The sequence below is a fragment of the Sus scrofa genome, chromosome 5, assembly GCF_000003025.6.
Source record: "Sus scrofa isolate TJ Tabasco breed Duroc chromosome 5, Sscrofa11.1, whole genome shotgun sequence".
NCBI classification, from domain to species: domain Eukaryota; kingdom Metazoa; phylum Chordata; class Mammalia; order Artiodactyla; family Suidae; genus Sus; species Sus scrofa.
Genome location: NC_010447.5, coordinates 48,672,471 through 48,698,853, shown reverse-complemented (window position 1 = coordinate 48,698,853; position 26,383 = coordinate 48,672,471). Strand labels below are relative to the sequence as shown.

At 38.8% G+C, this 26,383-nt stretch overlaps 2 protein-coding genes across 5 annotated transcripts in view; both read left to right on the top strand.

Moving 5' to 3' along the window:
* LRMP (lymphoid restricted membrane protein) overlaps window positions 1-26,383 on the top strand; it is a 57,661-nt gene that overhangs the window by 7,874 nt on the left and 23,404 nt on the right. Inside the window, exons 2-12 of one of the 4 annotated variants that reach the window (XM_021092202.1) lie at window positions 665-726; window positions 1,801-1,881; window positions 3,141-3,237; window positions 5,606-5,753; window positions 7,729-7,810; window positions 14,036-14,062; window positions 18,120-18,166; window positions 18,274-18,338; window positions 18,492-18,596; window positions 21,670-21,740; window positions 24,322-24,379. In XM_021092202.1, the coding sequence (XP_020947861.1) occupies window positions 7,787-7,810; window positions 14,036-14,062; window positions 18,120-18,166; window positions 18,274-18,338; window positions 18,492-18,596; window positions 21,670-21,740; window positions 24,322-24,379 (397 nt within the window). In that variant the 5' untranslated portion in view covers window positions 665-726; window positions 1,801-1,881; window positions 3,141-3,237; window positions 5,606-5,753; window positions 7,729-7,786. The remainder of the gene's footprint in view (window positions 1-664; window positions 727-1,800; window positions 1,882-3,140; window positions 3,238-5,605; window positions 5,754-7,728; window positions 7,811-14,035; window positions 14,063-18,119; window positions 18,167-18,273; window positions 18,339-18,491; window positions 18,597-21,669; window positions 21,741-24,321; window positions 24,380-26,383) is intronic. The other 3 variants (XM_021092203.1, XM_021092204.1, XM_021092206.1) reach the window with 3 other exon arrangements.
* Window positions 1-26,383, top strand: part of LOC106507512 (lymphoid-restricted membrane protein) — a 127,604-nt gene that overhangs the window by 77,828 nt on the left and 23,393 nt on the right. The window contains exons 19-28 of the mRNA XM_021092187.1: window positions 665-726; window positions 1,801-1,881; window positions 3,141-3,237; window positions 5,606-5,753; window positions 7,729-7,810; window positions 18,120-18,166; window positions 18,274-18,338; window positions 18,492-18,596; window positions 21,670-21,740; window positions 24,322-24,379. The gene's annotated coding sequence lies outside the window, so the exon portion shown is untranslated. The remainder of the gene's footprint in view (window positions 1-664; window positions 727-1,800; window positions 1,882-3,140; window positions 3,238-5,605; window positions 5,754-7,728; window positions 7,811-18,119; window positions 18,167-18,273; window positions 18,339-18,491; window positions 18,597-21,669; window positions 21,741-24,321; window positions 24,380-26,383) is intronic.

The following is a 26,383-nucleotide window of genomic DNA, read 5'->3' as shown; positions in this document are numbered from 1 at the left end:
TTTCCATCATGCCCACTGCTCGCAACTCCAGCAGAGGCTTATTGAAGAGAGGATTTCCTCCTGGGTAGAAGGTTGGACTGAGTGACCTCTGAGGTGTATTCCCATTTTTTTTTTTTTTTTTTTTTTTGTCTTTTGAGGGCTGCACCCACAGCATATGGAGGTTCCCAGGCTAGGGGTTGAATTGGAGCTGTTGCTGCCCGCCTCCGCCACAGCCACAGCCCCATCAACGCCAGATCCGAGCCGCCTCTGCGACCTACACCACAGCTCACGGCAACGCTGGATCCTTAACCCACTGAGTGAGGCCAGGGATCGAACCCGCAACCTCATGGTTCCTAGTCGGATTCGTTTCTGCTGAGCCACAGCAGGACCTCCTGTATTCCCATTTTAAGAGGACTAATTCTGTGATTCACTTCTAGGAGATAATTCACTTGTGTCTATCAAGGTAATTTCCAATACTCAAAGGTAACTTTTAAAAAGCACTCCCACCCACTTTTTTCTCCTGCTCTCCCCCTTCTCACAAGGCATGTGTTGATAATGCCATTTTCAGAAGCCACTGTTTTCTCTCTCCCTTTCCTCAGGCTCTGAGGCTGTTCAAAGTTGATGAAATGAAATAAGGGTAAAGGCAAATTGTCATACTAAGCTTGGTTATAAATTCTCTTTATAGCAACAGTTGAGTCACTGAGAACAAAGTTAATTCAAGGACAACTCCATGGCTTGCTGTTTCAGGTAAAAAACAAACAAAATGACCCAAACCTCTGTGACGTGTGTTTATCATGGGGAAGATGTCCAATTTGCATAATATGTTGAAGCTAATTGATAATATTTAATACTTTTAATCATAAAATTAAATAGCCAACTTAGAAGAAAATGCTCTGGTAGACTTTGTTCTCTTATGCACTGAAAGCATTTAGCGAAACAGAGAGTGAGTGGCTGGTAATAACATCTAAGAGGAAGCATTTCACAGTTTACTGTATCTATTAGCAAAGGGCTAGTTTTCTAATCTTAGGCACCTCTTTCTGAGGCTCTTGAATGGACTTTGAAGGTTGCTGTCTCCTTTCTCTCCTATTTGAATTGAATTCCTTTCTTTCTGGATATCTCAAGATATCCATGGTAGAATTTCCGTCATGACACTTGGTGAGTTTCTCCTTTCTGTTCATAAGTGAAGAACATAAGGAATAGCAGGGTTGGCACTGGAGGGAAGGGGCTGGAGGAGGAAAGAGAGAAGGGTGATATTTGCATGCATCTGTTTCCAGGGCATAACGCAGGCACATCTGTTTAAGCAGGGGAAAAAAAAAATTCGTGTAGGAGATTAAGCTAGGCAAAGTGCCTAAAAAGCCCTCTGCAGTAAATTGAACTGGAAACATGTCCATATCTAAATATACTTTAATCATTCCAAGAACGCCAGTTTTCTATTCTAATGTAACTTTGATAGATATGTAGCTACCTACTCTTGGACAAAAGTCACAATTTTGTTGCTGTAAAATTTTCAGACACCATTTTCTGAGTCCCGTCTCCAGTAAGATTCTTTGGCCTCTGCTTGAAGCGTTCAGTGACAGAGACATTCAGTTTTCTGTTCCTGGTCTTTGGATTTCATTCATAGAACGAGTAATGGGGGAAATACAGTGAGAGGTTTACCCCTTTAAACTTGTTCCCTTAACATGAAATACAAGATAAAGAACTAGTCAGTTTTGTCCCCCTCAGTAGCATCCCATCTTCCCTTGCTTGAGTCTAATGTGTTTTGTATCCATGCCTCTTTCATCATTCCGTCTTTGAATACTCTCCACCGTTTCCTCATGACAGAGCTCTTTAGACGAGGAATTTCCTCCTTACTATCCCTTTTGCTGCACAGATAGAATTCCTCACCTGCTCCAGGAACAGTTGGTAAGTTGAAGCCTTTTGAAATGATTTAAGTGCCACTTATGAATCAGCTGCTATGAGCAAAATGGAAAGTGAAGTCTAGTGTGTTTGAGTACATTACAACTCTAACCTGTCCTGATTTTCTTGAGATATTATCAGATAAAGCAAGATAACTTTTCTTTCTCTCTTTCTTTTTTTTCTTTCTTCCTCCTTTCCCTTTCTTCCTTCCTTCCTTTCTTTCTTTCTCTTTCTTTCTTTTCTTTTCTCCTTCCTTCCTTCCTTCCTTCCTTCTTTCCTTCTTTCCTTCTTTCCTTCTTTTCTTTGTCTTTTTAGGGCCGCACCCGCAGCATATATAGATTCCCAGGCTAGGGGTCGAATTGGAGCTGTAGCTGCCAACCTATGCCACAGCCACAGCAACGCCAGAACTGAGCTGCGTCTGCAGGCTACACCACAACTCATGGCAATGCTGGATCCTTAAACCACTGAGGGAGACCAGGGATTGAACCTGTGTCCTCATGGATGCTAGTCAGATTTGTTTCCACTGAGCCACACGGAAACTCCCTATTTTTTTCTTTTCTTCTTCTTCTTTTTTTTTTTTTTTTGTCTTTTTGCCTTTTCTAGGGCCGCTCCTGCAGCATATGGAGGTTCCCAGGCTAGGGGTCGAATTGGAACTGTAGCTGCCAGCCTACGCCAGAGCCACAGCAACGCAGGATCCAAGCTGTGTCTGCAACCTACACCACAGCTCACTGCAACGCTGGATCGTTAACCCACTGAGCAAGGGCAGGGACCGAACCCGCAACCTCATGGTTCCTAGTTGGATTCGTTAACCACTGCACCACAACGGGAACTCCCCCTATTTTTTTCTTTATTACATGCATACGCACAGTTCTGATAGGCCGTAAGATATGGTAATGAGTTAAAACTTTTGGATTGCAGTGCCATGAAGAAGAATTATGTAACTAAACTTGTCCCTCACCCATATCCTTTTCTTCAAAGCCTTTGTTTTTATGAAAAGTATGGATTATTGGGAATTGATGTGCTCATAATTCTGTTAAATTATTGAAGAGTGAATTTAACAAGAATTATATTTTCCTCATAGGGTATATCTTTTGATCCAAAGTGTGACAGCTTTGTCACTTGGTGTCATTAATTTTTTTCCTCGATCTTTCTTGTGGAGTTATTTGAGAACAGTGATATTCTTTCTCCTTTTGGAGATGAAGAGAGTAGGTTATGAAATGTGTTATACCCTTTAGAAAGCTAACAGCATTTGATTTTCTGTTCAGAAGCAGTGTGGCCCAAAACGATATAGTGGTCAAGAAGCAAGAATACATCAGCGACCCCTGACCTTCAAACACACATGCTGGTACACACCTCTGCTGGGTAAGCATGGATAGCCCCTCTCCTACACCCTAACAGGCATAGCTGGAGGTGGGATTCTTTTTTTTTTTTTTTCTTTTTTTTTGTGGCATATGGAAGTTCCAGGGCCAGGGATTGAATCTGAGCTATGCCACAGCTACAGCAAGGCCAGATCCTTGACAAACTGCACCACAGCAGAAACTCCTGGGAGTCTTTTTGAAAGGAGAAATAGTTGATCACAATCATGTTATATAGCAAAAGTTGTTGAATATATGGACCTTTATCCCTAAATTCAACTTATATTTGAGCCCCTACTCTGTGAAAAGGTGCTATATTATGTATAATAGAGAATAAGTCCTAAAATAGCTCACAGGTTATAAGAGAAGTAAGACCTGAGTTCAGAGAAGGCTCCATAGAAGAAATGAGAATTGAACTGGGCATGGAAAGACGGGTTGCATTTGGAGAAGCAAAAAGCATGGAAAAAGTATTCCAACTGGGGAGACTGACATGTGTGGGGGCTCGGGGTGGGGAAGAAGAATGCAAAAGGCTTAAGTATTTGAAGAAGAGTCCACGCTGAGCAAGTCACTTTGGAAATAAGAGGACGTGAGTCAGGAGACAAGAATATTGGTCTGGAGCAGACTGTGTGTCACTTTGTGGACTATTACTCAGTGCCAGGCTAAGGGGAATGAACTTTATCTTAGGAAGCACTCAGGCATCTCTCATCACAGCCTGCATGTGGTTGAAAGAAAAAGTCAATGGCTGCTTCCAATATGACCAAAGGGGAGTGCCCGTCACGGCACAGTGGAAACAAATATAGGAAGCAGGTTCTATCCCTGCGGTCTCAATCATTGGGTTAAGGATCTGGCGTTGCCATGAACTGTAGTGTAGGTTGTAGATGTGTCTCAGATCCTGTGTTGCTGTGGCCATGGCATAGGCCGGCAACTATAGCTCTGATTCGACCCCTAGCCTGGGAACCTCCACATGCCTTGGGTATGGCCCTAAAAAGAAAAAAAAGAAAAAAAAAAAAAAAACCCAAACCCAAAACAAAACACAAACCAAAATGACCAAAGAAATGGCATGATTATCAAAATAAATTTAAGAAGGAATAAAAAGGAGGTAGAGTGATTTGTGGTTCACTTCACTGAGAGGAGGAAAAACTACTACCACTACTGACAGAGTGGCCATTTCATGTCAGAGAATAGACGAGTGCTGCATAGAGATGATCTTACCCACACTAAGCCAGCAATAGTAACAATACAACATGACAGCAGCACTTAAAAAGTGCCTGCTATGTGCTAGGCACAGTTCTCTGCTCTGAACACACCCACTAACTCATTTAATCCTCACTGCATCTGAAGAGGTAGATGCTAATGTCATTCCCATTTGAAATATCGGGAAACAGGAACCTTGATCAGTAATTTGACTAAGGTCATATGGTGCTTTGTATGTAAGTAAACTGAGGTTCAGAGTGGTTATTTTCTCAAGATGACACATTCCAAACTCTATGTTTTTTATATTAAACTCTGCTGTTTCCTCTACTCAGAAAAACATAACAAGACAGTTTCCTTAAAAAAGAAGAAAAATTGTCACACTATTTCCTGCTCCCCCCCACCCCGGCCCAAATGTGTGACATATGGAAGTTTCTAGGCTAGGGGTTGAATTGGAGCTGCAGCTGCCAGCCTATACCACAGTCACAGCAACGCCAGATCCAAGCCATGTCTGTGACCTACACCACAGCTTATGGTAATGCTGGATCCCTGACCCACTGAGCAAGGTCAGGGATCAAACGTGTATCCTCATGGATACTAGTTGGATTTGTTTTCCACTGAGCCACAACGGGAAATCCCTCTCCTGCATTCTTTAATGTGTTCTGACCAGTGTTGAACTGTTTTCTCTTTAGGAGCTGCTAAACTTTTTCTGTAAAGGGCCAGATAGTAAATATTGGCACTTTTGCTGGCCATTTGGTTTCTACAGCAACTATTCAGCTTTGCTCTTGTAACACATTAGCAGCCATGGACTATACTGAATGAATGGCTGTGGCTGTGTGCCAATAAAACTATTTATAAAACTTCCGGCAGCAGATTATTGTTAACCCCTTTAATTGCTTACTAGTAGGCAAGGGTTGTTTCCCTTCCTCTACCCCACCCCCTGCTTTATAAAACAATAGCATTTCCACCTTCTTATAACTCTGCATCAAGGTTTAGGGGGTGGGGGGGTTGTTAGGTTAAAAACTTAGTAGAATTTAATTGACTTTTGCTTTTTCAAAAATGGTCTAATCCCCCAAGAGGGAAAGAATTCATATACATATATATATGTGTGAATATATATATGTATATATGTAATTTGAACCATTAATACATTTCTCTTTTTATTATTTTCTGTTCTACTGCAGATGCCTTGCATCTGGATAGTTTTACAGCAGTTCCAAGACTGGAATTGACACCTTTCTCCTGTGTAGCCAACCAAATCCATGCTTCCTGTGAAAGGCCCAAAGATGGAGAAATAGAGGATGGCAATTTGGATGTGACTAGAACACACAAGTAAGTGAAAAGGGCAAAATATACTCAGCCTTAGTCTTCAGGGTAGCCTATTCTTATTGCCTAACTTTTTAATCAGTTAGATTTTCATAACTTGAGATCATAACTTCTTTATTGTGGAATTTTTATTGTGTCACTTTTCTAACTTTATGAAAATTGACAGGTTTTTTTTTCTTTTTCTTTTATTATTTATTTATTTATTTTATTTTTTTGTCTTTTTGCTATTTCTTTGGGCCGCTCCCACGGCATATGGAGGTTCCCAGGCTAGGGGCTGAATCGGAGCTGTAGCTGCCAGCCTACGCCGGAGCCACAGCAACACGGGATCCGAGCCGCGTCTGCAACCTACACCACAGCTCACGGCAACGCCGGATCGTTAACCCACTGAGCAAGGGCAGGGATCGAACCCGCAGCCTCATGGTTCCTAGTCGGATTCGTTAACCACTGCGCCACGACGGGAACTCCTCTTTTATTATTATTATTGTCTTTTTAAAATTTTTTTTTTTGGAGGGGGCTGTACCTACAGCATATGGAGGTTCCCAGGCTAGGTGTCCAATCGGAGCTATAGCCACCAGCCTATGCCACAGCCACAGCAACATGGGATCCAAGCCGTGTCTGTGACCTACACCACAGCTCAAGGCAACACTGGATCCTTAACCCACTGAGCGAGGCCAGGGATCAAACCCACAACCTCATGGGATCAAACCCACAACCTCATGGTTCTTAGAATTGATTCCGCTGTGCCATGATGGGAACACCTTTTCTTCTTTTTAAAATTTTATTGAAGTATAATTGATTTACAGTGTTTTTTTGGAGTTGCCATTGTGGTTCAGTAGAAACAAATCCAACTGACAACCATGAGGTTGCAGGTTCGATCCCTGGCCTTGGTCAGTGGGTCAAGGATCCAGCATTCCTGTGTTATAGGTCACAGACACAGGCTCAGATCCCAAGTTGCTATGGCTGTGGCATAGGCCAGCAGTTGTAGCTCCAATTTGACCCCTCGCCTGGGAACCTCCATATGCCTCGAGTGTGGCCCTTTAAAAAAAACCCTACTGTTGTGTTAATTTCTTCTGTACTAGCAAAGAATATATATATATATATATATATATATATATATATATATATATTCTTTTTCATTACACTTTATCATAGGATATCGAATATAGTTCCCTGTGCTATACAGTAGGACCTTGTTGTTTATCTATCCTGTATATACTCGTTCACCTCTGCTAATCCCAACTTCCCAATTTTCCCCTCCCCAGCCCCTTTGGCAACCACAAGTCTGTTCTCAATGTCTGTGAGTTTGTCTTTGTTTCAATTTATGTCATATTTTAGCTTCTACATATAAGTGATATCATATGGTATTTGTGAAAACTGACAATTTTAAAACAAAGATACCTGTATAGTTTTCTCTAAAGCTCTTTTGAGTTTCGCAATAGCCATTCTAAAATGTAAAAGACAAATTTGGCTACCTACAATGTTTTTCAGTTTGGGGGAATATACTAGTTATTGCTCAGTTAACTTATTCAGTTCAGTTTGACCCTCTTTTTATTCCTTCTCAGTCCAGGTGAACAAGTCTTTGGGACTCTACCCCTGTCCCCACACCCACCCTCTCCTGAAGCTCATCTGAGCTCACTCACCTTTCTAAGTACACAGACTGATCTTCCTTAGGAAAAGTTCAGCACTGTCAGTGGAATTTGTGAGCTCTGTCCATCCCAATGAACTTTCCTTTCTGTGTTGAGGGTTAGGAAGCAAGACTTTGAATTGCAAATACCTTATTTTCATTTTGGGCTAGATTCTCTGTGGTTATAACCTGTCTCTGATGGAACTTGGAGCTCTTCCTTATGATCCCTTGAGACATGAGCTTAATTAGAAATTTGGTAAAACTGGGATGGGGAAGGGGAACTATGTGATAGATTGCTATCTGCTGCAATTTGCAGTTTTCCCACCTGTAGTGAGGAACTTTACTTTCTGTTGCCAGGTGCCCAGGCCCTACAGCCGGCCCCCCCCCAGGAACAGATTTTCCAGGTTGCATCAGGATGAGTAATGACCCAAGTATGGAAGTGAGTATTGGACTATATTTCAACTTCGTTTTTAGCACTCCTGTTTCCTAGTCTTCCTCGATATTTTTGTTTCATTTTGTTTTGTTTTTTGTTTGTTTTTTGTTTGTTTAAGTATCATGAAGACTCTTATGGCAAGCATAAGCCTTAACAATTCAGATACGTGATGAAATGTCAACCTTAGATGGCATTCAGGGGGGCTTTCTACCCTTTCTATATTATAAACTCAAGGATCTAGAAGCAAAAAGAGACTTTGGTGAAGTGTGCTGAACTTTTTGTTTGAGAGGCAAATTGCTTTGGGACTTAAATTCACCACGTGCTGTTAAGCAGTCTCAGGTCTCCTTGACTCTCTATGAATCAAGATTAAGTCTAGATAATCTTTGAGGTTCTGCTACTTTGCTGTACAAAGTAGAGCGATGCCCAAGGAGCACCCATTGCTGCATTTAGGTGCTAAAGGTTCTTCTTTCCCCAAGAAGAGCGTATTGAGTAACTGAAGCCACTTAGGCGAACTTCCCAGATCAGGGAGATGTATCTGGAGGGCCTTCCTTGGTTAGCAGTCTGTGCCTGAGCGACATGTGCTTCTCAGTCAAATGGAGCAGATAGTTCTGTTCCAGAATCTAGAATTCCGTCATTCTTCCTTTTTTTTCCAAAAAGGTTTTTTATGATACAATTCACATACCAAACAATTCATCGATTTAAATGGTTCAATTACATGTTTTAAAAAAATATTCACAGGGTTGTGCAACCATCACCACAATCAACTTTAGAACATTTTGATCACCCTAGAAAGACACCTCATACCTATTAGCAGTTTGTCCCTAGTCCCCTCTACTTCCCGCCTCCGTCCCCCCGCCCCCCGTTCTTGCCCTAGACAGCTACTAATCTACTTTCTGCCTCTATATATTTGCCTATTCTGGAAATCTCATATAACTGAATAATACAATGTGTGATCTCTTGTGACTGGCTTCTTTCACTTAGTATAGTGTTTTCAAGGTTCATCTGTGTTGTAGCATGTTATCAGTACTTCATTCCTTTTTATGACTGAATAACATTGCAGTGTGTGAGTATACCACATTTTCTTTATCCATTCACCATTGATAAGTGCTTGGGTTGTTTCTGATTTTTGCCTATTGTGAATGATGCCACTTTGAACATTAGTGCAAAAGTTTTTGTGTGAACATACACTTCTGGTTCTTTGGGGTATATGCCTAGGAGTAGAATTGCTGCACTACATGGTAACTCTGACTGACATTTTGAGAAACTGCAAAATAGATTTCTGAAGTGGCTACACTATTTTATATTCCTACCAGTAATGTTTGAGGATTTCAGTTTCTCCACATCCTTGTCAACACTGGTCTGTCTTTTTGATTATAGCCATCCTAGTGGATTTGAAGTGGTATCTCTATGTAGTTTTGATATGCATTTCCTTAATGACAACTAATATTGAACATCTTTTTATGTACTTGTTGGCCATATGTGTATCTTCTTTAGAGATAGGTCAACCCAGAACTGTCGCCAATTTAAAAATATGAGGTTATCTTTAAAATTGAGTTATATGAGTTATATATTATGAGTTACATGAGTTACATACATTATGAGTTATATTGAGTTATATGAGTTATATTGAGTTATATGAGTTCTTCCTTTTAGGTGTATCTGACATTTTTCTGTTCTTTTATCCAATGTAGCTAAGAAAAGGAAAGAAAAAGGAAATGAATCTATTTTGTTATTACTTAGCAGTTCTTATAAAGTTTTAATAAAGGAAGTTGCACTTGGAAGCTTACAGGATGTTTTCTTATTAGTAATTTCCTTTTTATCTGGTACGGATTTTACCAAGAAGGGAGAAGGAAGAAACATCAGTTATGCACCAGGTATTGGTAGGAAAACATTTCTATAGGCCATGTTATTAAATCTCTCCACAACTCTGAATGGTTAAGTATTCTTTGCTCTTACGGATGAGGCAACTGAAGTTCAGAGAGCTTAAACAACTTAACCAGGAGAGTTCAACTAATAAGTAGCAGACCTGGGATTTAAATTCAGGTTTGTGGAGTTCCCGTCGTGGCGCAGTGGTTAACGAATCCGACTAGGAACCATGAGGTTGCGGGTTCGGTCCCTGCCCTTGCTCAGTGGGTTAACGATCCGGCGTTGCCGTGAGCTGTGGTGTAGGTTGCAGACGCGGCTCGGATCACACGTTGCTGTGGCTCTGGTGTAGGCCGGTGACTACAGCTCCGATTCAACCCCTAGCCTGGGAACCTCCATATGCCGCGGGAGCGGCCCAAGAAATAGCAACAACAACAACAACAACAAAAAAGACAAAAAAAAAAAAAAAAAGACAAAAAAAAATAATTTCAGGTTTGTCTAGCTTCAGAGGTTAATCCCATCTTTCAGTTCCTCTTAGAACATGAACTTAGACATTTCAATCATAATGCTTACTCACTGGTACCTTGAAAGTAGTGTCTTGACTAAGAAATGTCTGCCTTACGTGTCTAAAAGGACCTTCTAATCCATTCTCATCAGGGTGTGTGACTGAGTTATTTTGTCTATGGTCTTGACACTCATTAAGAGGTAGGAGCAAACAGATCACAAGACAAGCTCCTGTCAAAAGCTCCTGTGGAAATGCAGGGGTATGCTGAAGGTTTTCCTGCTGTGGATGTCTTCCATTGTCCCCAGGAACTGCTCAGTTAGCTCCACTCTGTGGGGTTCCCAACACTTCCCACTGTTCCTGGCCCATTGAGGAATCCATGCAATGCCCGCTCACTCCCTCATGCCTGTCTCTTGAGTAGACCCCCATCTTCTACCCCTTCACGCCCCCCATGCCCATCTCTTAAACCAGTAGAATGCTTTCCATAGATAATGCGTATCTAAGCACTCTCTTTTATAACAAGTACAGGGAATTAGATTGAAATACGAAATTAAGATGACAAAACACATAATCCATGTTTATCCCAGTGACCCATAAATCATTGTGTTTTCTTAACTCTTCAGCTTCAGACTACCAGAATTTTTTCACTCTTGAGAGCCATCATAACAAACAACTGGATTGAGTATGCAAGCTACTCTCTAGTCTGGTTGAAACCTAACGTTCCATCCTTTCCCATCACTACCTTCATTGTTGTCCCTAAATGTCAGCCAAACCAGGTGGTCTGCATTGTCAGAAGATATCATACCTGGCTCTTGATGCTGTGTTCTCTGCCCAGAACCCTGTACAATTCTCTATTTGTCAAATTCTATTTGACTGTCAAGGTCCATTTCAAAAACCAGATATTCCATAAAGGTTTTCTTATGGTAGCAAGAAATGTTTAGCGTCAAGCATCTCTAGTTCTTCTTGAGATGGAAATCATGATGGATTAGAAGTCAAAAGATAAGGTTTTTCTCCCTGGTTCTACCTCTCTGCAACTATGCAAAAGTCTTATCTTTCTGGCCTCAGCTTCATTTCTCAACTATCCCATTCAGGAGAAAGTAAGTTCACTCTTTTCTTTTAGACCCCAATAACTCTGTCCTCTTTTCGTTGTCACCTATATTTTGGTTACATTATAGTTCTTTGTTTTCTTATATGTGTTCCAGATTATAAACTTGGTGAAGAGTGCCTTTGTTTGGCCATTAACCAATGTGCCTCTAGCACCTGGATGACGGTCTACAGTTGCTGCTCTATTACTCTTTGTTCAGTGCCTGTTTACTTATTTATTTTTGTACTCTCTGCAGGGTTCTATTTAGAACGTTGAAAGTGAATACTCAGTGAATGTGTTGAATTGACAGTCTTGCCCTATTGCCTTCTGACTCGTGTTCCTGAGAACCCAAGATTTATTTTTTATCCTCATAGAAGAAGCTATATTCTAGCTTCATTTTCAGAAAGCACAGTATGAGATAAGAGTGAACATCAGTATTCATAAAAGGATTTGGGACTAAGCAAAGGACTCTTAGCAAGATTAATAGCTCAAAAAGCATATATCCCTTAATAAAATAATTTGGGGTCCAGTTTGGGATATTCTTGGGGAGAAGAGAGCTACTTTACTGACCCAGTGAAATCTATTTATTTGGGATATTTTAGTGTAAAAAAGGAAAAAAGGAAATAAATTATTTCCAGCCCTTGTCTTTTAGAGACTCAGCCTAAGATATTTATGAAAGAAATGTATGTAGTATCTGGGGACGGCTTCAAAACAATGCTGGGGTAGGTTTAGTGGACAGTATAGGTGAAACGAGTTGGGCCATGGGTTGATAATTGTTGAATCTGCATAATGGGCACACAAAGGGTAATTATTCTATTCTGTCTACTTTTGTATTTGAAATAGTTCCCAGTAATGACTTAGAATTTTTAGCTGCATAGCATAGACTTTGGAATTAAGCAGGTCTGGGTTTAAGCTGGTTTTCTTACTTAATAGCTGTGTGAACTTTGCCACATAGCCTAATCTCTTTCAGTTTGCTTGTTTCCCTTGTGAAACAGAGATGCTCCTTTGCAGAGTTCTTTTGAAAATTCACATACACATATACGTATACTATGTATACGCATATACTTATATATATCTGCATCGGCTAAGTTCTAGCCTAATCAGTCCATGGAAACAAACCAAGTAGGTCATACTTAGAGGAAAGACAAATCTCAGGGCTCTGGTTTCCCCACTTGGTGATGAATAGGAAGGCCTTTTTGTTTCATGGGGTTCTTTCTCAATATTCCAAGAGTCTCTAGATGCATACCAGTATTTCCCAGTGTCCTCCCGGCCCCACCAACGAGTGGATTCTAGGGAAGGATACTTAACCTCCTGAGAGACTGCGGGGGAAGGCAATCGGTTTCAGCACTCACATCTCTGCAGGCCTTGTCTTCACGGCCCGCAGGTCCTGCCTGTTCCACTGCTGACCTTCCGGGATCTCTTTGTCAAGACCCTTGGTGATTTCCCCCCAGCACTCTGTCAGCAGGGAGATGACTCTGCCTTCTTGTTTCAGCCCTTTCAGAGCAGGATCCTACTGTGGTGTTGGGTGGACTCCTTGTGATGCGGTTGTTAAGATTCTCCTCTACTTTTCAAGGCAAATGCATAATCCAGCGGGGCTGGATGGTGCACAGGCTCCCACAGGTGCATTGAATGGGGTCTTACTGCTCCCTTTGGTAGCTGGACCCAGCTGTTCACTTGGCCCAGCCTCCTCACTTCTTCCTCACTTTTGGCAGTTTCTCTCTGGGGCTCAGTTGTCTTGCCATATAATCTATCTTTTTCTCTTTATTCGCTGCAACTGAAGGGCTTCTGGGCCTTTGCAAAACTGGACATGTGATTAGGTACCTGTGTGTGTCTGCAAGCATCCCAAGAATTAAGGCTTTTTGTGAGCATTCTACGACAATGAAACTGATTCTCCCCACCACCTACTCCAATCTCATTTCTAAACCTGACAGTATACTTTATAACACCTGTAAATTACCTGGTTCACAGTAAACAATCAGAAAATAACAGCCATGGCTATCACCCAGCATTAGAATTCTTAGCAGTGTGGGAGTTCCTGTTGTGGCTCAGCGGGTATCCATGAGGATGTGGTTCAATCCCTGGCCGTGGTCAGTGGGTTAAGGATCCGGCATTGCCACAATCTGCTGTGTAGGTCACGAATGCAAGCTTGGATCTGACGTTGTTGTGGTTGTGGTGCAGGCTGGCAGCTACAGCTCTGATTCGACCCCTGGTCTGGGAACTTCCATGCGCTTTGGGTGTGTCCCTAAAAAGACCAAAAAAAAAAAAAAAAATTGCTTAGCAGTGTGAAATGCAGAAGATATAGTCAGGGCACATGCAGATGAATTTCTGCTTTCCCTTTGGCTGTTACCAAAAAATCACATATGCTAAATATTAAGTGTCTTTTCATCCCTTTGCGGTCACCTTCATGTTATTACACATTTTTGCCTAAGATATACTATCACTAGGAAAAGGTGATTTATGAAGCAAAGGACAGAATCAATTTTAAAGTATCTCAGAAGATTTTCTGGCCTTTGTCTGTCCTGTTCTCTCAAGCTGTGTATGGGTACAGCTTAAATAACCTTGGAGAATAAATAACATTGCCATTTGCAAAATTGGGACATGTAGACATTGGCTGATAACTGTGTTACAAATGAACCTCAAAGTGGTGGGTGTGTCTGAAGGTGTGGTGTCCTTTTAGTTAGAGGTTGAAAAAAAAAAAAAAACTTGTGAAGAAATCTAGGTTTATTTAGGTTACAGCAATTATCATCTTTTGACTTAAAATTTTACTTTCTTTTCTTTTTAGAACATTGAAACCAACTCCAAGTTAGAGGTTTGTTTTTTTTTTTTTTAAGTTGGAGTGAAATAAGTTTATATAGACTCCCTTTGTTCAGTTTTTCTTCTTTTCTCAGAAAATCATATTCATTTATTTGAGTAGCGTCAATTATCTAAAATGGATCTAAAAATAATGCATTTGTAACATGAATGTTTATTAATGGAAGAGTTTCTGGTCGTAAAAATCTATGGATAAAATAAACTTTCACCTAAAAGAGTAATCCTGGGAGATTATCTAGGCCTAGTCATTACCCTTATTAATATCCTAGAAGTTATTTCATATTGTCCTTCGTATTTTTCTATCTAAATATTAAAATAACACTGCTGGGAGTGTGTGTGTGTGTGTGTGTGTGTGTGTGTGTGTTCTGCATTTGCTGACCCAGCCTGTGGGAGAATGTTTCACTTTGTTCCGTGAGTACATTGGCTACCCCACCCTACTTTTGACTTTTACTGTCAAAAGCAAATGGGCCGGACCACGGATTTTCATGTAAATGTTATGCAGGTCGATATTTGAATGGCTCAAACAGGAAGAACATGCTTCCTGCTCTGTGCTGCAGCATGTGGTACATGCATTGACTTGAGCCAAGCTTCTCTCAAGTAAGTCTCTCTTCTGAACTTTCTTTGTCTTGCTTTTAGTCAGTTTCTTGATTTTCCTTGATTCAAAAATAACATCCAGTAGATGATCCTTTTAATGACCTGCCCAGGTCCTCCAGTTGTTGTATGTATTCAGTTCTGTGGATTTGGGATGCTGGTTTGAATAGGGGTGACTTTTCAAACTGGAGGAAAAGAGCCCATTCGTAGGAAGTAATTGCTGAATTATCTCCCACGTCCACTTCACACGCACAGACACCCTGAGGAGCTATATTTCTGAATTTCATTAACTATGATCCTAAATTTGGGGAAAAAAAAGAACCCTCTTCTTTTGTCTGATTCTTCTTGTAAAGAAGGAAAAAACTATTAGACCGATATAAGATTGAGATATGTGGTATATCGTGTTGATTTTTGATCATTATAAAAGATTAATGAACTGGGAATAGTATCTAAGAATATTCATTATCCTTACATCTGTTCCAGAACAATGTAATAATGTATAGATACTAAGTATAGGACATTTCTCCATAATCACAGAACTGTTAATTAAGAAATGTTTTGTGTTTACCAAAAGGTTTCACACATAAAGTATAGGACAAAAGAAGGGCTTTACATAGAGCTTTATGGCAAATGAGACTCATTTTTAATATAATGGGGGCAAAACTGTATTTTTACTCTATTTATTATTTTGACTTTCAATAATAGTCAGACTTTTAAAAAAAGTTTACAGAAATAATGTTTCCTTTTCTCTTACCAGTTTAATGGAATAGAAATGGAAATCAGTTTAATGGAATAGAAAATAACTGTGTGTTCTTTCATACCTCTTAAATTCAAGTAAAAGTATCCATGACTCTGGTATAAGAAGAAATCTTTTTCTGACAAAATTAACTTTTTAGTTAATGCAATATAATTATTATATACATTATTAATTATAGCACACTAACAAGTGTTATTTCAAGCCATACATAATAACAAACTTTTACGTTGTGGAGTGTTAAAATAGGCCTGATTTTTCTATTTAAAGAATCAATCCTTTTTGACTTTTACAAAGTAGGATATTCAATGAAACTGAGGGATGTTTAATTTTTTCCTCTTTTCATACCTTCATTTCATATATGTATACATACATGGGGAACAGATAGTTAAATAAGCATATAATAATTATGAATAAACTGTATTTAAATATTTTAAGAATAGGGCCAATATTATTTAGAGTGTAAGGTACAATTTCTCTTCAAAATTTAATTCAGACATTACCCCACCCTGTTCTGTGCATATGACTTTTCCTGTGGAGTGCTGCCTATAATATATAAAGTATGTGTTTGATGTATTTGTCTTCTCTTCTGGCCTCTGAGCTCCTCTAGGACAAGGACTGTGTTTTTGGTGTCTTCAGTCTTTCTGTTTGGGGCCGGAAAGAGCCTCTTGCTGTTTCTGGCACAATCTGGGCCTTTGATGAAAGTTGTTGAATTAAACTGATGTACAAGGGGCTTCAGTCCCATGTAGTCTGACATAGAAACATTTAAAGCAGAGACAAAATGAAATAAATGAGAAGATTGTCCCACATTTACATACAGGAGGATTAGGTGTCAATATTTGCCGTGCAAGTATGTAGACTTTTTGAAACATTTGAGGTGAGCATTTTAAAAGTTTAATATTTAAAACAACTACCCGAGGAAATAATTGGGAAGTCTTTGGCTCTCCAAAAGCCAGAGGGTAGCTTAGCAACAGTTCTGTTTACAGTGAAGAGGACACTATATTTAGTCTGATTGGGGTTTAGAGGCTGACACCATCATTCTGAATACTCTGGGGAAATTGCTTTATTCACTGGCTTTTTTTCTTTTTTTTTTTTAGGGCCGCATCAGAGATGTGTGGAAGTTTTCAGACCAGGGGTCAAATCCAAGCTGCAGCTGTTGGCCCACACCACAGCCATAGCAATGTGGGATCCAAGCCACATCTGCAACCTACTCTGCAGCTCATGGCAATGCCAGATCCTTAACCCACTGAGCACAGCTAGTGATCGAACCTGCATCCTCACGGATCCTAGTTGTGTTCTTAACCCACTGAGCCACAACAGGAACTTTACTTTGCTTACCTGAAATAAATAACTCCCCCGCTTTTTTTCCCCGAAACCCATTCCATAAAGTTATTGGGAGAATTAGATGAGATGATACATGAAAGAGCTTTTGTACTTTTTTTTTTTTGTCTTTTTGCCATTTCTTGGGCCGCTCCCACAGCACTTGGAGGTTCCCAGGCTAGGGGTCGAATCAGAGCTGTAGCCATGGGCCTACGCCAGAGCCACAGCAATGCGTCTGCAACCTACACCACAGCTCAGACAATGCCGGATCATTAACCCACTGAGCAAAGGCAGGGATTGAACCTACAACCTCTTGGTTCCTAGTCGGATTCGTTAACCACTGAGCCATGACGGGAACTCCGGCTTTTGTAAATTTTATGCTGAACAGATGTAAGCTGTTTCGTTTTGTTGGACAACTACATGGTCAGCAAACTCTTGCTAAGCCTTTACCTTTCTGTAACTAGAGTCAGTATTATTTTGGATATATGCTAAATATTCTATGATACACAGCATCCCTTCATTGAGACCTGTTGCTGGTTGTGGCAGTTAAGTTCTACGTTTGATTATGTAATATTTAAATGTCTTCATTTTTGCATGGTCTGTGGAAGTTTTTGACATGTACAAAACTTTCATTCATTAAATTTTAATTCATTTTCCTAAATAAACCAAATAATTATTAAAATAGACTTATTAGAAAAGCTTTTTATTCAAGACAAATCTATGTATCAACTATATTTTTGAAAGAGAATAAGTGAACTAATCAAGCCTAATGCTTTCAAGTTCCCCCCAAGTTAGGAACTCTTGGTAGAGGTTAAGAAGCTCAAATGAGACTTTGAAATACCTGCCTTGGCAGGCTGGGACCACAATTTTGTTAAGCTCTTTTTGAGCCCTAAGTAACAGGGGCTGACATAGATGTAAATCCCTCAGATCCTTGAGAATTGGATTAAGCTTAAAATGGATTATGTGTCTAGCTCAAAAATTGAGAACCATTTTAAAATCCACAGGTCAAAAGTTTTAGGTTGAGTAGTATTTCCATAAATAGAAATGTCATTTTATGCCACCTAGAATCTTCTGTTTAAAGAAGACTTAAGTTCATGATATAATCTCTATCTGCCCTTTAAGTTTAAAATTTGTTTTACCCAAGAACTTATCAGGTTTTCTTTAAATATTGGACTTGTAAGTATACTTAAACTTGGATTTTGGTACAAGTACAGCTTTGAGAAAGTATGTATGTCAATCTGCCCTATACCATCCCATTCCTGTATCCTCCCCAAAAAGAGCAAAGTAAATATGGTTCATTTAAAATTGTAGAAAACTATTTACTTAGCAAAACATCTCTGGAATGGAAAATATCAAATTGTTAAACTTGTGTCTCCTTTTTTTCCTTAAGGAGGATGGTGTTGAACGCTTGTATTCCGAGAGCCTGCCGCAGCCCAGGTTTGCTTGTTTGTTTGTGTGTGTGAATTTGGGTGCATGTTCAGTTAATTTCTAAGATAATTCTTTGGAACTGACACTCTAAAAATTTTCTTTTACGCTTTTAACAGGGATTGTTCTACCCTACCATCTCCTGCACACACTTCATCCACAGAGAGTACTGTAACTTCAAGTGGTGAGTATTGGAAATGATATAAAAATAGACTGCTAGTGTTATAATTACAAGCTTGCTGTTTTGTGACCTGGTGAGGTGTGTGCAAATGAAAAGAACATAAGCAAATAATCCTTTTGCATAGTATTCATGATATTCGTTCCTTCCTGATGCTAGATTCTGGATCGGAAATGTTGAGTATGGCTTCTGGTGACCTTGACTGCAAACCGCTCTGTGAGAAAGAGGAGGAAAGATCAGCTTCTGCTGTGATAAAGACCGAAGGTAAGCTGTTAGAGGGTTCAAGCATAGTTTCCGTTCTAAAAGACTAAGCAAACCTGCAAGCTAGTGTAGTAACTATCCTCAGGGGCTCAGTAATATTGTTTTTATAAAGGAATTTTGAAGACATAGTCTGGAAAAAAGAAGTCCAAGAGGTGACCCTGGCCTTCATACATAACAAGTAACCAACTTTTCCCTACTTCTGTTTAGAATAAAAATTACAGTATCTTTTAATGGAACTTAAATATTTCATTATGGCGAGGACTGATCAGACACAGCTGAGTCTCAACTGTGACACAGATGTGGCATCACCTATTAGGAAATTCTCAGAATCCTAATTAGAATCTACTAGGTTCAAAGGATGGACTGATTGGAGTTCCCGTCATGGCTCAATGGAAACAAATCTGACTAGCATCCATGAGGACACAGGTTTGATCCCTGGCCTTGATCAATGGGTTAAGGATCCAGTGTTGCTGTGGCTGTGGTGTAGGCCGGCAGCTGTAGCTCCAATTTGACCCCTAGCCTGGGAACTTCCATATGCCATGGGTGCAGCCCTAAAAAGACTGGAAAAAGAAAAAAGGATGGACCAATTAGTGATGGTCTGCTTAGGAGGCAGAAATTAACTACATAATATATTAGATCCATTTCTGTGGTTTGAATCTGAAAATAAAGTGGTTATTCTTAACCATTCCCTGGGAGATATCACTGAGGTTGACACTCATGAGAAGCATAAGCTTCCATTCTCACCAAAAAAAAAAAAAAAAAAAAAAAAAAAAAATCAAGGAAAATTCATCTTGAGATATGGGTGCCACATTAGGAGAACTATAAAAGTGTAGAAATGGAATCAATTTCTTAGGTGAACTGAAGAACATATTCTATTCTACCTTACATCAAATAAGAAAAAATTAATTAAAACTGCACCAAGATAACCATTTTCCACCTGTCTAGCAGACACAAAAATATTTTAAAAAAATTTTTAAAGTATAGTTGATTTACAGTATTGTGCCAATTTCTGCTGTACAGCAAAGTGACCCAGTCATACATGTAGATACATTATTTTTTTTCATACTGTTTTCCATCATGTTCCATCCCAAGAGACTGGATTCCCTGTGCTGCAACAGCATGATCTCATTGCTTATCCATTCTAAACGTATAGTTTGCATCTACCAACCCCCAAATCCCAGTCCATCCCACTCCCTTTCCCCCTTCTTGGCAGCCACAAGTCTGTTCTCTGTGTCTGTGAGTCAGTTTCTTTTCTGTAGATAGGTTCATCTGTGCCGCATTTTAGATTCCACATGTAAGTGATATCCCTTTCTCTTTCTGATTTACTTCACTTAATATGAGAATCTCTAGTTGCATCATGTTGCTGCAAATAAAAATTTTTGGTTATATTCTGTTGCTAAAGTTATTGGACAGAAAAGGAATTCCTTATACATTGCTGCAGGGAATGCAAATTATTGTAATTAATATGGAAAGGAATTTGCCAATATCTACCAAAATTTTAAATATGCATAACCCATGATAAAACAGTTTGGTTTCTGACAATTTATCGTGTAGATCTAAGTACACACATACAATATAATATATATACATAGAAGTGTATTACTGCAGCATTAGTTTGTAATAAAATATTCAAAACAAGTTAACTGTCAGAAGACTAGTTAACATTTTGGCATATCCATGTAATGGAATACTAATATACATCTGTAAAACATATATATAAGGAAATTTTTTTTTCTTGGAGCAATATTGAAGAACTGTTGTTTCTTAGGGAAAGATCCAAAGTATGAAATATTATGTATTGCATGTAAAGATTTGAGGAAAAAATAGGAAATAGTTTTTGTGTCCATATAAAATATCTTTGGAAGGCTAGACAAAAAGTAACATTGTCCATCGGGAGGGAAAATAGGTTTCTGGCAGGCATGGATTGGAGGGAAAATCTTCACTGAAAAACACTTAAACCTTTTCATTTATGGACCATAAGAATCTATTATCTGTTTTAAAAAAATGTTTAAACTAAAATAAAATTTCCATAGAGAAAAAATTTTATATCTCTGAAGAAAGTGGTTACCATTTTGTTCTTATTTCCATATAAATTTTAAACATTTAATGATCCTTTATTCTCATTTCTTAAAAAGAAAGAAACAAAATCTAACTATAGCTGCTGACCTTTGTGCCTGCCTTGAACTAAATTCAGGACAATGGATCTTGTGAAGAGGAAAATCATTATCAAGTACATTATGGTACAAATAAAGGGAAATTATAAAAAGGAATGGCATAAATTAAAAGTGCATATTTTCTTCTTACTTGGATTACATTTTATTTAGAAAGATTCTGTGTTTGGGAAAGATACCATACTTTGTTATCAGTTTTGCATATGTAATTTTACAAAACGTGTTTGTCAAACTATAAAAAAGCTACTAAGTTACTAATTGTTCATCCTTCTTTCATTCAGTTTCTGTAATTACACTAGTAATATGTTTGATTTAAAAAGCAGCATCAGCCTTAAAAAAATTTTAAAAACCCTGCTAATTGAGGGCCATTTATACAAGTATTCATTTATGTTAAGTCAGTTATGCAACTATTCATTTCTGTTAAGAAATCTTATATGTCTAGCTTCCTTGGGAACTTTAGCTGGTCCAATCCTGATTCTGAATCAATGGATACATTTAAAGTTTTTTCTAGGACAGAATTTGTCTCATGTGTTAAGCTCTTTGCCACTTACTAGTCTATCACTCTCACTATTTCTTTTTTTTTTTTCTTCTTCTAGGGCTGCACCTGCGCATATGGAGGTTCCCAGGTTAGGAGTCTAATTGGAGCTGTAGCCGCCAGCCTTCGCCAGAGCCACAACAACACGGGATCCAAGCCACGTCTGCGACCTACACCACAGCCCATGGCAATGCCAGATCCTTAACTCACTGAGCGAGGCCAGGGAACATACCCGCAACCTCATGGTTCCTAGTCAGATTCGTTAACCACTGGGCCACAACGGGAACTCACTGTTTCTTCCTCTTTTACTTGTTACTACCTCCCCTACCCCCATACACCCAATATTTGGTGTGTTTCTTCCTTCTCATAGGTGAAAGTCCAGCTCCCAAAAATACTGCACTCCAGGTCTCTGTGAGTGAAGAAAAAACCATGTCAAATCAGGTAAGGAAATATACACGTGTTAACAATGAAATTAATGATATATTACAATGGTAGAACTGTCCCTTTAGTTTGCAAAGTTTTCTTAAAAGCACCATTTCATTTGATTTCATTTCATTTCAAAATATTATGACGTTAATAGAATTTAATTACACTAGCTTTTTATAGATAAAGAAGTTGAAGCCAAGCATCCTAGTGATTTGTCCAGGGCTACACAGTAGAATCAGAGATAGGACCTCCTGACTTCCCACTGATTTTTTTCTTTCACTCATTCATTCACTCATTTATTCATCAAAGATCTAGTAGAAACAAGCTAAATATATATCAGTAGAGTACTCTTAAAATAAATGCCTTAAAAATAAGGGTAGATAAAGCAGTGATATCTAAAAGATATGTTGTAATTAAGGGCCAAAATGTGTAATTATTCGGTAATTAGACTGTGGCTCCTGATATGAAAGAGAAATGGTTGATGTGAGAGTACAGAAAAAGTGTCATGGGAGAGGTACCTTGTGAGCTGTATCAAGTTATACAGGCAGATGGCTATAAAACATTATAAGGATGAATATTTAAATGTTTGTAGAAAAAGAGTTAAATTCTTTCCCTTAAAAAGGTAGCTTATTGCCACTGGTATGAATTTATAATTATTGAAGAGTAACTGGCAGACTATGGATCCAATTCTAGGTTTCTTCAAGAGTCTTAGTTCCTCTTTGTATTCTGCGTGTGTGTAATATTGTTGTTTTCCCCTTGGTGTATAAACATTGTTTTAGTTAGGTCTGTTTGGTTATGAGAAACAGAGACTCCTGCAACTAACTCAAGTTAAGAGAAGGTTGTGGCATGTATACATTTGAGGTAATAAGATAGATAAAAATCTTATACTGTTCTTCTCTAAAAGGAGTACAAGATTAGATATGTGATTTGGGATGATTCTTTGTAGTGTAAAGTATTCAGAGAGTGCAGTGTTAGCTAGCACATATACCGAAAGTGGTTGTCCCTTGTAAAAAATGGGCAGAAGAAAATTCAAGTCCTCCAGGCTTTCATAGTAGTTTTCAGAGAAAACACTTTTTTTTCCCTCATCCCAGAAAAAGAAAGAAATAAAAAAAAACTTTTCAAAATGATAGACTAGAAAATGTACTAATGGAGGTGGAGGACTTGTTAGAATGCTATTGTAATGATTCAGGCAAGAGATGAAGAGAGTATGAATTTAGTGATGAGGGAGAAAAGGAGACCAATCTGAGAGCTATTTAAGGGGTAGCATTCACAGTACACTGTGACCAATAATCAGGGCCATAGGAAAAGGCAGATACCCAGGTTTATGGCTTAACCTGCACAATGAATAGAATAATATGAGAATAGGAGAGAGGAAGAAGAATATAATTTGTGGGGTAAATTTAATTTAATTTGAGAGAAGTCAAGTTTCAGGTGAATGTGAGACATCATTACCCTGTAAGAAGATGTCACGGATAGCTATATTCCCATATTCATAAACAAGGGATGAAAAATCTTCAAGCAGGATCATTTAGGTACTACAGAGAGGACAAGTAAGATAAAGACTGAAAATTACCCATTGGGTTTGTCAGTAGGGAGTTGATGATAATTGGGAAGGGCAGTTTCCTAGGAGTGTTGGGTATAGGGGCAGAGTGGTTTATTGATCATAAATGAGAGATGAGGAACTAGAAGCAGCAACTGTGGACAGCTCTTCCCAGAAGAAGCATGGCCAGGAAGCTCAGAAGAGGAAGAAAACGCCATAGCCAGAGACTTCATGGGGTTGAGGGAGGATTCAGAAAACATCAAAGACTGTGCAAATGTTAATTAGCATGATCCAGCGTTTTACCTGCATTATGGCATCTGTTAACATTTTATCAAATCTTAGTTTCAGTTGTTCAAAAAACTACATGGCATGGTATCAAGGGCTCTACCAGGGGAATTTGTCTTGGGCTTATTTTCTATGGACACCTTCTGAGACTGTTGATTAATAATTATCCTAAATGACTGTATACCAATAGCTTTTCCTTTAGATTTCTCCAGGCAGTAGAGTACAATTCTCTTATGGTGATTCTTGTTGTATAGACACATTTGTAAGACAGTTGATCAGTGACCTTAAAATTCACTCATATGGAGTAAAGCTAATCTTAATAATCTTAGCAGCTATTTTGCCATAATTTCCCTAACAGCCCATTTGGAAAGTTGTGTGATAGTCCTAGATCACCGCTATCCCTTGAGCCATCCATTCCTACTTCTCTCTCAAGCTCCAGCTTATTCCTCGTTTGCAGAGATTTTCTATGCTTCTCAAGCCATGGTGTGGCTCCCTTTCTTTAAGATATTTATCTATATTTTTTTATTTGGCAATTCTAGTTTGCTTTTTGGTGACTTGTATCATGTTTGCAGCTTTTCATATATTTCTATTCTTTTTTCGTCAAATAGATTAGAAATCCCTATGGAGCCAGCCCTCTTCTTCATCCCTAGCACAGCTCCTACAGAGTGTTTTTGACACGGTAGGGCAGGAAAGGACAGGAACTTGGGAAAATAATTGGTTATGAAGGATTTCCACTCTATGCACAGCAATAAAATCTCTTTATGATTTTAGGAAGCTACAGGGGAACCAGAAACAATAGATAAGCACAGAAAAGAATGTATTGCAGGAGGTAAGGAATGTTCTCTTCTAACCCTCATGTGAATTTTTATTCCCTGCTGATATGTTTTATGCGTGAGATCTTTCTGAGTAAAGCTATGGCATCTGCAACTCTGCATCTGTGGATAAAAGCAGCCAAATAGTGCTGATTTGGATTTAATGTGTATCCTTTTCAAAAGGCCATATTTATGTTGCATTGCTTGTGAAGCCCAGAGGTCTTGGAATGAGTGCCCTGTTGTGAACTAAGAACCATGCCAATGTTTGTAGTGAATTCTACACTCTACTCTGAGATCTTCTTCATTTTCTCATTTAAAAGTAAATAAGCTAGTATTTAAAGAATGAGTGCTAATATTCCCCTCCACCCTCATCATGATGAATAGTGGAAAAAGTTTCAGCTTTGGAGTCACAGGATGCTCAGTCACTCTCTGACTTGCTGTGACTTTGAAATGTTATTTAACCTTGAGTCTTAACTTCTTCATCTTCAAAATGGAAATAATGAGTGAAAAAAAAGGACCTTTGGAATTCCTGCTGTGGTGCAGCAGATTAAGGATCTGGCATTACCACGGCTGTGGCATAGGTCACAGCTGCAGCTTGGCTTTGATTCCTGGCCCAAGAACTTCCATATGCCACAGGTGTGGCCAAAAAAAAAAAAAAAAAAAAAAAAAAAATACCCTTTATGAAGAATATACTGTGCTAAGTACTAGGCTAAATTCTTCATATGCATAGTTTTACTTAGTTCTGTCCAGTAGCTATGAGAGATAAGCAAACTGTGGTTCAGTTTCCTAGCCTGTAAACTGTACATAAGAACAGTACCTATCACAGAAGGTTGGCTCTGAGGATTGAATCAATTATGCAGAAAGAAAGTGCTGAAAAAAGTTCTCATAAAAATTGGCTACTATAAAAAAATTGAAAAATCATCCTCATTTTGGGGATTTGATGAAGTTGTGATTTGTTCCAGGTCACATAGTTATCAGGATCAAACTGTCAAGTGGGGAAAAAAAAAAAACACAACCTAAAAGTTGAGAATTATGTTTTATTTGGCAGATTTACTGAGGACATAAGCCTAGGATATTACCTCTCAGAGAGTTCTGAGGGGGTTAAGGGAGGAAATAGAATATATAGGAGTTTTGGCAAAACACAAAATAAAAAAACCACCAGGTAGCCGAACATCAAAAGATTACTACTAATCATTAAAAAAAAAATACTGCTAATTATAAAAAAACCCAGGCATCTCAAGTTAATGACTTTCGTTCTTTTCTATGTATGGGAAGATGCAAGAGTCTGGGCTTACTGAAATTATTCCTTTGCTAGGCACCTTAACAATCTAGGGCCAGTATCCTGCTTTTCTCTATCTTAAATTCCCTCAGGGTGCACCACGGCTATGTGGATGGTGGCTTGATGACCACAACATCCTTTGTTTACTACAATGGCAGGCAACATTCTCTATCCATGACTCTAAATCTCATGCTTTTAATACCTAATATTGTCCTCTTTGTGAAGTAGTTGTGAAGTATAATTAATATGTGTAAAGAGTCTTGTTCTGGGACTGGCATATAGTAAACCTATGGTAAATGATTGATCTCATGTTTATTATTGCTGTTATCATTGTGAGTACTATCATTATTATATTCATTACTGCAAGAATACTACTACTAATATATAATATAATAAAATATTATCATTATACTCTTATCACTACTACTTCTACCTTAAACTCTTGGTCCACAAGAGGACCGTGGTACCAGAGGAAGGTATGCATTTAACCATGGGATCAAGTCAAATAAACGTTCAAATGCAAAGAGGACAAATTGGGCTGTCCCTTGACTCTGAGACACCTTCAGGTTTCAAAGACTATTTGCTTGTAGCTGAAGTGTGAGCCAATGACGGTAGCATCATTGTGATCCCGACAGCATGGCATAACATTATCTTATGTATAAGCAAATGCATTATTTAGCTGCCTATCTTCTCAGACATAGTTAAATGAAATGCCTTTGTTTTGTGGAGAAAGGACCTAACA